Here is a 13,173-nt window from a genome sequence, read left to right on the forward strand (position 1 = left end):
TCAGTGGCAGTTCTACACATCTGAAGGCCAGCCAATCAGCAGCAGCCCCCTCCAGAAAACCCGCATTGACGGCTAAATGCTAATCTATTCATACATACTCCTGTTTCTGAAGGTCTGTGGTGCCTGAACTATGTTTTCTAAAGCTCTATATAAAATCAGCAGTTTCCTTATTTATAGATACTCCAGCTGGCACCCATGCCTGAACCTCCAAGCTCACATTGAACACAGGCTGGTTGGCCTTTCCATGAGGATTCCACGTCTGAGTTGCCACCACTGCCTCTAGTCATGGTATTATTTTTTTTTCTGTGTTTTTCTGTCTGCATCAATTTTTCCATTTTTGTTTTATGTTTCTGCCTTTTTTATTAGATTCCCTGGGTATTACAGAGAACAAGGCTCTGGCTTAGAATGCTTGGTTGGTGGGGTGGCAGTTCTTCGTAGCTCATTTGACCCTAGGCAAACTTCATAAGTGGTCTGTCCAGATTTCAGTTTCTTGTGTGCAAAATGGACAATAAGGAATACAAATCTCATGGCAGTCAGCATTAAACTCACAATTGCCATGGAATAGACAAAGTGAGCTGTTAATAACATGGTTATTTTTGTTGTCCTTTATGCCTTTTTCAGTCTGTCTTTCATTTCCCCTCCTTCCTTCTCTAAGTTCTATATCCAATCCACATATGCACCACTTCTCTGAGTCCCTCTACATGACTGCCTTTCTCTTTGACTATTCCTGCTCTTGATCAGCATCCCCGCATTTAAATTGGTCCCCTCTTCTGCCATCACCAATTGTCTCCTGTGATATCATAAGAAATATATATTTCAGTCTTCATCCCCTGCTCCTGTCCAGAGCTACTAAAACCCTTGAAACATCTTTTCACTTTTATTACTTATGTAGTAAGTATTACTTATGTAGTAAGTAATAAAAGTGAAAAGAGCACCTCCTGTTATTCATAACAAGCTCCTCTCAACCAAACCTGAGTTTATGTTAAGAAGGTAGCTTTTGGAAAGCCCCTAAGGATGGGGTTCACATATCCGCAGAGAATTGGAGAACTGCTTGGTGTGGGGAGATTCTCCACATGTTTTGTGTCAGAAGTGTTGAGAATGGGAGGGTACAGATACAACAGGAGCTTTTCTTCCCCTAAGGCTCTCTTTGATGTTGACCATGGACCATGGGCTGTGGTTCTTAACACTTCAAAGCTTCATACTGACCTCCTACGGGGACCTTTCTAAATCACAATTACTTCTAGGTAGTTGGCTTCTGTAAGTCTGGCCTACCGACACACTTGGCTCTGATTCCTTCATGGTTATTAAGCCAATGATGTCTTGTCGTGGCCACTTCTCCAGGACCCTACATCTGGTTAGGAGCTCATGTAACTCCCTCCTTGACTTCTCCAAGGTCCTTCTGCATGTCTTCCCTGATTCACAGTCACCCCTCAGAACCTTGGGCCCTCACCTCCCTCATCTCCTTTTCCTCTCAGCAGATAGAAAACAGTTTCTATTCTGTCATTTTTACCTTGTTTAAGACTTAGTTGGATGTCTGGTCTCTCTTCCTTTTCTTTTCCATCACTTTCTTGGAAACATAATTTGCCTTGGATTGCTGAAGAGCAGGAGAGAGAAGAAAGCAATTAAAGATCTGCGAGAACCAGGGACAACATCTGGAAACTGGCTTTTAGGAATTGCCAGCCTTTGAGTAACTGAGAGCTCAGAGGGTTACACATGACTTAAACTTCTCCCATCATCTTCTGGGACAGAGAAGGGATAACCTCAACAATGAGCTTTTATGTGTCCTACACAGAAAAGGGATACTCAAGACTTAAGGATAAAGGAGAAATGGAAACATTGTGAGTTTTGTTACCCCCAAAATTGTCAGATGGCAGGGTAGGCATATATCAAGTGTAAGGAAGAAACTGAGGGATTCCCTGGAAAGATGGTCTCAGGTCCTAGAGAGACTCCATTATAAAAGAGAAAACTGGTCAGGTGCAATGGCTCACACTTGTAATCATAAAATTGTGGGAGGCCGATGCGGGAGCATCACCTGAGCTTAGGATTTTGAGATCAGCCTGGACCACACAGCAAGACCTTATGTCTGAAAAAAATTAGCAAAAGTAGCCAGATGTGGTTGTGTGCACATGTGGTCCCAGCTACTTGGAAGGCTGAAGTGGGAGGACTGCTTGAGTCCAGGAAGTCAAGGTTTTACTGAGCAGAGATAGCTCACTAGCCTGCCATCCAATCTGGGTAACAGAATGAGACCCTATCTCCAAAAACATAAATAAATAAAACAGAAAACCCCAACAGCTAAAAATGAGGCTAGAAAACAGGAGAATGTTGGCTTAATTGGGTCAGGGAGGATGAATAGTTCCCAAATAAACATTACAGAGGACACAGGGGCAGCTTGTGTGGACTTCAGGGTCTGAGAATCAGCAGCATCTCCCTGAGGGTGAGTGGGCTGCTATGCTGGATGGAGCGGTGCCCAGTGCTGCCCCAGGCAGGTGACAGTGAGCCTCAGTGAGGGTTACCCAAGCATAACTAACACATGCCAGAAAGTAACACATGAGTTGTGGGCACTAGGGATAGGAAGAGGGATTCCCGAAGTCCATGGAGAGGAACAGAGCCTCTGAGAATGTAGGCAGCAAAGGTAGCACCATTCCCTCATCCCCACAGTCTGGACCATCCTGGCTACAAACATAACATTGACTTAAAATCCATGCCCAGGTATTTGATTTGCTTTTATTCACTTTCTGACTTGTGACAAAAATTATTTTATTTTAAATCTAGATGTTAGTATTGACACAAATCAATAAGCCATATCATATATAACTGCTTAAACTTTTTTCTTGTTTATAAATCTGTAGTATTTCTTTATTGCCTAGTAAATAGATTTCAAATTCCGTAGCTCTGGATTCCAGATCATTCAATATCTTCCTCCAATTTATTTATCTTAAGTCTCCTCCTGTACTGCTTCTCACTCTCAGATATCACCAAATCCAGTTTGTCCTGCTTTGCAAACATGCTTTCACACTTATATTCCAATTCCCATAGCATCCAACCTCTTCTGGGTGCATTTTTCTTGTAATGTCTCTATCTCTTGTTTGGAGAACTTAGTTGAGATCAATCTGTGAGGGTAATACAAGTTTTTCTGGCAAGCAAAATAAAATAGAGGGCATCTTCTTTACTGTGTACCACTATAATAGAATAAATTATGCCCTCTCAGGAAAAAGCCAAGAATCAAACTTTTAGTTTGATATAGCACCAAAAAATCATCCCCGTGAGAACAATCAGTTTTGTGATTATTTGATTAATGTTTCTTTTACCCCTTGTGTGTAAAGGGTTATCAAAACCATCTATCCTTCACTAAAGGCAAACTAGACCCAAGGTTAATTTTCTTGCTGATTATTCTGGAAACCTAATAAAGGTAGCCTCTTCCTGGTGTTACTGGGCAAACCCTGGGCTTAGAAATGACCCATGACTGTTTGGCTGGAACTATATATGAACTACAAATACCTGTGGGGAAGGAATGATTGTGGTCTTCCTTCAATTGATAACTCTTGTAACTCAGGTTGTCCCTGTGGCACCCTGAAAGCTATGACTATGGAGTTATTACAAGAGATATAGACTCCCGCAGGCATGCGGTGCTAAGTAAAAGTGGATCCTGCACCCACAGCTAAGCTGTCACTCAAGACAGGTAGTAGTCAATTTGCTGGACTACTGTGTAGACCACTGCAAGGACTCCCACTAAAGAGAAGAAGCAACCGATGCTGCCCCATTGGGGTCATGTGTTTCTTATCTTCTAAGTAAATCTAATACCAATGTGGCTCTGGATGTCCTGTGAGTCTATGTGGCTAATTATGCACACCTCCATGAGTATGTTTTGCCATAGCCAAATACCATGAGCTTTGAGAAGGCTCATGACACGTCTGTTATGTTAACCACTCTATGCCTACTGCCCAAGACAATGTGTTACACATGGTAGGAGCTCAACATAGGCTTACTGAAAAAGTTGGCCCTGGAACTCAAAAGGTAGATAATGAACCTAATTACCATTTTTGAAGCTTTTATAAACGTGAATTAAATCGGGGTATTCCTGCATGTTGACCTCGCTGAACAGCGCTTCCAGAACTGACAGGTTAAATGTCTTCTCCAGTTCACTGAGAACATTGTACACAACTTTCTGTACAGGGACCAGGTTTCTACAAGAATCTTGAGAATCCTTTAAAAATATCGAATGGAGAAAATACAAATACAGATTTTCAAGTTACAGAAGAGCCATAGAAAGAAATTTTATGGTTACTGAATTTCAATTTATCTTCAGAGGTATCTTCGCATGTAAAGTTTTCTAACTTTTATGTATTTCGATAGCCAGTAATGAAAAAAGTACATCCTTACTCTTAAAAAATATCCACTGATGAGTCTGATCTCCTCATACTAATTTACACTAGATACAAAAAGGAACAATTTTGAAGGATGAAAGTGAGCTCAAAGTCCTTTAACAGCCTGGCTGATACATTTTTGGGATAGACGTAGCAGGCAGTCGATGAGTGGCTGTTCTGTTGACTGGACAACCCCTGCTATTCCCCCAAGACTGATCTGGCCTGAAGGGCTCAAGGAAACTGGGTACCATTCTCCACGTGCTGTGAAGTTGGCCACAGAGGAAGTATATTCATAGCCAGAGAAGACTCACTGCTCTGTATCTCCAACAGGGCCTATGGATAGAATTTACCCATATTCCAAGACCCCAGAAATGCACCAAAAAAAAAAGAAAAAAGAAAGAAAACAAATGTGTTGGAGAAAGAGTAACAAGCATCTACTCCCAAATTTGTCCACTCTAGACACCAGTTCCCTGTGGGTTTTAATGGTCTCAGATATAGGTATTTTAAATTGATGTTAATTGAAATAAAATGCTCTGTCAATTACTGTCAGTAAATAAACTCATCAAAATTATTTTTAAATTTTAGCTTATGTTATAGTGTATGAATTCTATAAAACATTGTACATTTATGGAGAATACCTGTTTCTGTTCCAGTTTCTCCAGAGCCATTCACCCCAACTCCAGAGGGCACCATGGAACACCATTCCCTCAGCTGGAAGCAGGACCATCTCTAGTGATCTCTGATTCTCCTCTTTTTTTCTACTTTACAGGAGCACTTACAGAAATACTCGAAAAATATGAAAGCATATCTGCCAGGTTGTGACATAATAAACCTTACTTACTTCCAACATTTTATCTGTGATGAATTCACGGTCACGGAGGCCCTCAAGGAATGGAAATGTCTTTTTTATTGCATTTGAAATCTCCAGCTTATGCCTTTTGAAGTGCTTGAATAGAGTGTCATAGAGAAGCCCCTCATCTATATCCTGGTCTTCCATGAACATCCTAGGAAAAAAGGACACCATGTGAAAATGGTCATCAAGATTCTGAGATGTTTGCGGAGATGGTAAGATTTTACGTATAAAGAAGCAGCTATGGAGAACCAACATATATAAAATAGGTGGTCCTCAGTGGGGCCCAGAATATACAAAATTGAAGCAACAAAGATGTAATAGAAGATATCATGGAGCCATGGAAAGACTAATACAGAGGACTGAAAAAGTCATGTCCAAACTGAACAAAGCCATTGTAAAGATATCTTCACCTAACAAATCTGGAATTTTTTTGAAATAAAAATATTAAGGTCCTACAGAATCTAGATGGAATAAGCAGGTTATCCATAGAGAAGTAAAAGACAATTGAATATAAATAAAATCTAACCTTGAAAATGCATCTTAACAACTGAGAGAAAAGAAATCTGATGAAATAAAAATAAGATGTCCCTCTCTAGTCTATAGCTTTAGGAAGGAAATATCATCATGTATCATAAAATTAATTTATATAATACAGTGTGGTTTAATAACGATAACAATACCATATTATTGAGAATTTCATGATAATATCAGTGACACCTCCTGGAACATTTGGTTCTGCTTTGTGTTAATATAAATCTATCTATACTATTGTTATATATACAGTTAATCGTTTTAGGCATTTGAATTTCTGAAATTGCTGCTGTTTCCTGTTAAAGCAATTTTAAAGCTGAGTCTCTAATTTCAGTTCTTAATTGATCATGTTATTGCTTTGATAATGTTTTAATTAACAACTCAGTATTCCTAAATGTTATGAAAACTTAGGAGCTTTTTTTATCCAACCAGAAGAGAATTATTGGCACTTCCTAGCAGGCAACACGAAACAGGAAACAATAATGTCACATTATTGTTTTGAATTCCTGTAAAAAAAAAAAAGTTTCTGGTTAAAGATAAGTAAAATGTTAACAAAGGAATTAGATTCATAATGACAAGAGAATGGCGGAGGACAGTGAGCACATAAGAGATTTCAAATAAGATCTTGAAGACAGAAAGTGGTCAGAAAAGCGCTAGTTGTAATAGTAGGTAGGGGATGCTCCCGGGGTTAGGAAAACAATCTTGGTGCCCTACAGAATTTGGAATAAATAGTGGAGATTTGAAGGGAGACACACAGCTAAAAACTGATTTGTTATTTGAAAAATGAACAAAGCAGTGCATACACTGCCTGTCAATCTGCATACTGACCACCTGCAGCCAGGCAACCTCTCAGGGGCAACCATTGCTGTCATTTCTTCTGTCATATGTTAATACTGTCTGCTGTTGGATTTCATATAAATGGATGAAATATATACATGTTTTTGTGTCTGCCTTCTTTTGCTTATTATCCATATTACTGTGTTAAACAGTAGTTTGTTCATTTTTATTGTTGAGTGGTATTCTACTGTGTGACTCTACCACAATCTGCTTACTCATTTTTCTGTTGATGGACATTGGAGTCGATTCCAGTTTGAGACTAGTATAAATAAAACTGCCATTCTTGTGCAAATCTTTTTGTGGCAAGATGTTTTCATTTCTCTTGGGTAACTATGTAGGAGTGGAATTACTGGGTCATTGTGTAAGAGTACATTTAACCATTCTAGAACCTGCCAAACTGTTTTTCAAAGACTGCCTTTCTAGTTTTAGCTATTCAAGTGTGTGCAATGTGATATCTCATTGTAGTTTTAATTTGTATTTCTTTAACGATGAAATTATGTCAAGCACATTTCCATGTGTTTACTGGCAATTTATTTATTTTTTGGTGAAAAATGTTCAAATGTTTGGCCCATTTATATTACTAAATTTTCTTTTATTTATTAATGGGTAGGAGTTTTTTTAATAGATTATGGATAGAAGTATATTGTCTGATATATGTATTATAAATATTTTTCACCCAGTCTGTAGCTTCCCTTTTATTTTCTTAATTATGTCTTTTGATGGGAAGAAATCTTTAATTTTGATGAAGTCCAATTTATTTATTTATTTATTTATTTTACAATTAATGACTTCAGTGTACTATCTAAGGAGAATTTGCCACTCTAAGGTCATGAAAATATTCAAAAAGCAATTTACAATATAAGAATGGTTTTATATCTGTACTTCTCATGCCATAGCATTGATCTGTTTGTCTACCCTTATGCTGATATAATTTTGTCTTAAATATCACGGCTTAAAGAAAGTCTTGAAGTCAATTAGAAAAGATTGTCTTGGACTTTCTAGATTCTTTGATTTGCCACATACCTTTCAAATCAACTTGTCAATTTCTGCAAGAAAAGCTTTCTGGATTTTTCTTGAGTTTGAATTGAAACTATAGATAAATATGGGGTAGCTGACAACAATATTGAGCTTGCAATCTGTTAGCATTGGATATTTCTCCATTTACTTAGATTAATTTTATCCAGCTGTGTTAATAGTTTTCAGCATAAAAATAAGCACAACTTTCATTAAATTGATTCCTATTTTATTCTCTCTGGTGCTTCTTTAAATAATATTGCTTTTCAAATTCCTACCATTGTATGAAAATATAATTGGTTTGAAAAATATTAACCATATATTTACGGCATTGCTAAGTTCATGTATTAGTTCTAGTAAAGTATTTACAGGTTTCCTTTATATTTTAAAGAAAATAATCATGTCATCAACAAATAAAAACTGATTCATTGTTTTTATCCCCAAATAACAATTATTTCTTTTTTGGATCTTATTTCACTGGTCAGAAGTTTAAATACAATGTTGAAGAGAAGAAGTGAGAGATGACTTCCTTGCCTTATTTCCAATTTTAAGGAAAAAGCAACTAGAAAAGCACTAAGCATGATATTTGTTACACCTTTACACATATTCTTACCTCTTTCCCTTTTGTTCTTTCTCTCTCTCCTTTCTTTTTCTTTCTCTTTCTTTCTTTCTTTTTCTTTTCTTTCTTTCTCTCTTCCTTCCTTCTTCCCTCCCTTCCTTCCTCTCTTCCTTCTCTTCCCTTCCTCTCGCTCTTCTCTTCCCCTCTCCTCCCCTCCCCTTCTCCTCCCCTCCCCTTCTCCTCCCCTTCCCCTTCCCTCCCTCCCTCCTCTTTTCCTTCCCCTTTCCCTTTTCTTTTCCCTCCCCTCCCCTCCCATCCCCTCTCCTTGTCTTCCCTTCCCTTCCTTTCCCTTCTCTTCTCTTCCTTCTTTGAAGGTTTCACTCTGCTGTCCACGATGGAGTGCATCATAGCTCATGACAGCCTCACACTCCTGGGCTCAAGTAATAGTCTCACCTCAGCTTCCTGAATAGCTAGGACTACAGATGCATGTCACCATGTCCAGTTAATTTTTTATGTTATTTTTATATTTTGCAGAGATAGGGTCTTGCTTTGTGGCCTAGGCTGGTCTCGAATACCCGGCTTCAAGTGATCCTCCCACCTTAGCCTCTCAAAGAGTTGGGATCACAGCTGTTAGCCACTGTGTTTTGCATTTCTACCTATTTCTAATTTGCTGAGTATTTTATCATGAACATATGTTGAATTTTATCAAATGCATCTACCAAGATATTCATATGACTTTCCTACCTATTTCTAATTTGCTAAGTTCCTACCTATTTCCAATATGCTGGGAATTTTATCATGTGTTAAATTTTATCAAATGCATTAATGAGATATTAATATGTTTTTCCTTCTTTGTTTTTTAATTGGTAAATCACATTGATTGATTTCCAAAGCCTTCTCTTATGTAGAAACAAATAACCACAGATCAATAGACACTTGAGGAAATACTCCAATATTAGAAAGAAAGAATAGTATAAAAAAAAGAGAAAGAGAAAAAAGTTACCCCAGGAGAAACAGAGATATTGTGAGAAATGGGGGAAAATTCCAATTAGTAACTATTTGAATTAAAGCTTCAAATTATATCAACAAACTTACAATGTTGAGCAGGGTTGGTGATGAAAAACTGAGTTAAGAAATTTGTTTTAAGTATGGAAACAATATAGTGGAACAGTATGGTTTCAGATTCAACTGTAACAATTATAGAAATACAGATTAAACAATGAATTTGAAAAGTTGAAGGTAACTATTGATTAAGTAAAATCAGACATTATAAAACCTATGAAACACTGAAAGTAAAAATAAAGAGCAAACATAGTTTGTATTTTTAGAGAGATAAAACAAGAAAAAACAGTGAATTACAAAAAGGCAAAACAGAAAAAAGGTTGAAAAATTATAACACTGAATATGCATGAAAAAATGATACTGAAAGGCAATATTAATGATATTGAAAAGGCATCATCAATATTATTGATATTGATACTGATTGGAATCAAAGATAGAATCCAACTGAACACACAGTGACATGAAATATGTTGAAATGAAAAATATGCAATGTATGGTATGCAACTTTAAGTAAAACAAAAAGCAGAACAGTTCCCATTAATGTCAATTCAATATTATTGATATTGATACTGACTGGAATCAAAGATAGAATCCAACTGAACACACAGTGACATGAAATATGTTGAAATGAAAAATATGCAATGTATGGTATGCAACTTTAAGTAAAACAAAAAGCAGAACAGTTCCCATTAATGTCAATTCAAAATTCAAGAAACAAATAATGGGAAAAATGTTTTGTGAGCATTGCAAAACAATTCACCTCTAGTTTTTTTACTCTTTCCATGTACCAAAAAATGGACAAAATATACAGGTTCTATATAAATTAATAAGAATGATTTATTGTTTAATATTGTGACTTAAAAACAGAGGAACACATTATCAATATTTAGCATAATCTTGGCCACAAAATTCTCAGTAAGTTACAATCAATAGAAGTGAAACAGATTGTATAACGAAAATCAATTTCTTAAGATTTTAGAAAACAAAACAAAGGGCACTGTGTTGGGTAAAAGATGAAATAAAACTTGTAGCTACAGGATATTTAGAAACAAAGAGAAAGAGAAAGATAATGACAATGAGATTAAATAAGAGAAAAAATAGTTCAATATTAGAAAATCTGTGTAATTTTACATCAATAAATGAAAGGAGAGGTATTTAAATATATTCACAAATGGTTTTAACAGGGAATTTGATAAGTCTTAACAGCTATTTTTTAAAGTAAAAACTCTATGTGAAATAAAACCTAACATAACATGAACTCTCTAATATCAGCAAATGTTATAGTAAATATGAATAGTGAAGTTATTTAAATAGAAAACAATATCAGAATGTCCACCATTACCACCATTATACATATATACACATATATATGTGCATATGTGCACATGTGTGTACAAATATATATATATGCACATACACATATGCATATTTTGGAAGTTTTACCTAATGCGATAGGCTATGAAAATAAAACAATTAGTATAAATACTAAAATAGGGAACACTATTATATGTTCTATAATTACATGCATAGAAAACTAAAGACCTAATAACACTCATGAGAACTAGAAGATTAATTTGCCAAATGATACGGTTTGGTGCTGTGTCCCCACCCAAATCTCATGGCAAATAGTAACCCTCACATGTTGGAGAGGGACCTGGTGGGAGATGATTGGATCATGGGGGCAGATTTCCCCCATACTGTTCTCGTGATAGTGAGTGAGTTCTCGCGAGAGAGATCTGATTATTTCAATGTGTGGCATTTCCTTCCTTGCTCTTTCTCTCTCCCTCTCTCTTGCTCTGACATGTGAAGAGGTGCCTGCTTCCCCTTCACCCTCCACCATAATTGTAAGTTTCCTGAGACCTCTTAATCATGATTCCTGTTAAACTTGTGGAACTGTGAGTGAATTAAACCTCTTTTCTTTGTAAATTACCCAGTCTCATGTAGTTCTTTACAACAGTGTGAGAAAGAACTAATACACCAAAGAGTATGAATAAAAAAATACATATGTATAACTTATAGTTCTTATTTGGAACAACATAAGTTAAAAAAATAATACTCAGATTCAATAGTAAATACGTACATACATACATATATATGTGTGTGTCTTAACGGTATAAGACCTATATAAAGAAAACTACAAAAATGTTACTGAAGGAAATTAAATAAGTCCCAAATAAATGGAGCTATAAAATGCCCCCAATTTGAGAAAAAAAGTAGTAATTCTAAAACATCAGTTTTTCTGAAATTATTATGTAAGTATGGTGTATTTACAACCAGAAACCCCATTAAAACTGGATAAAGGCTAAGTGTGGTGGTTAATGCCTGTAATCTCAGCACTCTGGGAGGCTGACTCCTCGAGTTCAGGAGTTCAAGACCAGCCTGGGTAACATGACAAAACGCTGTCTCTACAAAAAAATACAAAAATTAGCTGGATGTTGTGATGTGCACCTATAGATCTAGCTATGTGAGTGGCTGAGGCAGAAGGATCACTTCAGCTGGTGAGGCCGGGGTTGCAGTGAGCCGAGGTCACACTGCTGCACTCCAGGCTGGGTAACAGTGAGACTGTTTTTTTTTTAAAAAAAAAAACTCTGGATAAAATAATGTAAGTATTTAAATGAAAGAACAAATATCTGAGTCAGTCAAGAACAATTTGAGACAAGAATAAAGGAAATTTTCTCTTAATAGATTTAAATGTTATTAAAAAGCAATACAGATATGAAAGACAGTGTAGAAAAACATTTCAATACATATGACAAAGGGTTAATATATCTGATATTAACAGGCAAAGACTAAAGTCTATTAATTTAAAAATGATCAAAAAAACCCTCCAAAATGAACCTGAGAGGCAGCTTAAAGAAAAGAAAATTAAAATGTCCAATAAACATATGAATACATTAAAACTAAAACATGAATGAGAAACCATTTCTCATCCATTAGATTGGCAAACGCAATTCCATTAGTAATGCTATGCCAGATGGGAGAGGATTCAGAGAAACAGACACTCATGGCTGGTGTGAGCATGAATTACTATAGCCTTTTCAGAAAACATTTGGCAATATCTGCTAAATTTTAAGATATATTACAACAGATCTACTTTTGGAATCTACACTATAGAAATGAAAAGATAAACACGTGTCTTCTAGAAACAAGAAATGCAGAACTTTCGATGCTACCTATTTCTTTTTCCTTTTTTTTTTTAATCCTTCTTTTTTTCTTGACATTGCCTGACTTCTTAGTAACAGAGCTCCCCATTTCTTTAAGAGTGAAAGCCAGATCCTTACACTATCTAAAGGGTCTGAAATGATCCAACCTTCTCTCCTCTCCCCTTTATCGCTTCTGTCTGGCCACACTCACCTCTTTGTTGTTTCTTGACTAACCAGACATGCTCTAGCCTTGGGGAATCGATACCAGCTACTTCTTCTGCCTAGCATAGACACATGTATCTATGCAGCGAACTAATTTCCTTGTCTCTTTTTGATCCTTGATTCACTATTACCTCCTCAATGAGGCTTGCTTTGACCAACTTATCTAAAATTACAACCACAATCCCCCAGCCTGCCCGCAGACTCCCAAGCCCCTTATCTGCTTCTATTTCTTTTTCCCATTCCCTTATCACTCCTTAACATATTAAATAAATTATGCATTTGTTTGTTTATTGTTTATCATCTTTTTCACTCTCTCTCTTCTCCCAAAAATATGTATGCCATTAGGGCAGTGGTGCCTGTTTTGTCCATTGATTTTTCTTGAGTACCTGATATATACAATGTGTTCAATAAATATTTGTTGATTAGATGCTCACAAACACAAAAGTATTTATTGCAGCATTGTTTTTAGTAGCAAAAAACCAACCAAAAAAATAACACATACGCTTAAATCTGAAAATAACATAATTGTCCATTTGGCTGAATGGTTGAGCGCATTCTCATAAATGTACCCTGTTGAAATATTACATA

General features: G+C 36.3%; 1 protein-coding gene across 6 annotated transcripts in view; it reads right to left on the bottom strand.

Moving 5' to 3' along the window:
* Nucleotides 1–13,173, bottom strand: part of SP140L (SP140 nuclear body protein like) — a 60,454-nt gene that overhangs the window by 30,557 nt on the left and 16,724 nt on the right. For all 6 annotated transcript variants that reach the window (XM_012434057.3, XM_012434056.3, XM_064372909.1 and 3 more), the window contains exons 2-4: nt 5,206–5,368; nt 4,036–4,204; nt 1,511–1,594 (exon numbers count right to left, since the gene is read on the bottom strand). In XM_012434057.3, coding sequence (XP_012289480.2) covers nt 1,511–1,594; nt 4,036–4,204; nt 5,206–5,368 — 416 coding nt within the window. The remainder of the gene's footprint in view (nt 1–1,510; nt 1,595–4,035; nt 4,205–5,205; nt 5,369–13,173) is intronic.

Source organism: Aotus nancymaae, unplaced genomic scaffold (assembly GCF_030222135.1).
Source record: "Aotus nancymaae isolate 86718 unplaced genomic scaffold, 86718_ANA_hifiasm-v0.15.2.pri h1tg000008l, whole genome shotgun sequence".
Classification (NCBI taxonomy): domain Eukaryota; kingdom Metazoa; phylum Chordata; class Mammalia; order Primates; family Aotidae; genus Aotus; species Aotus nancymaae.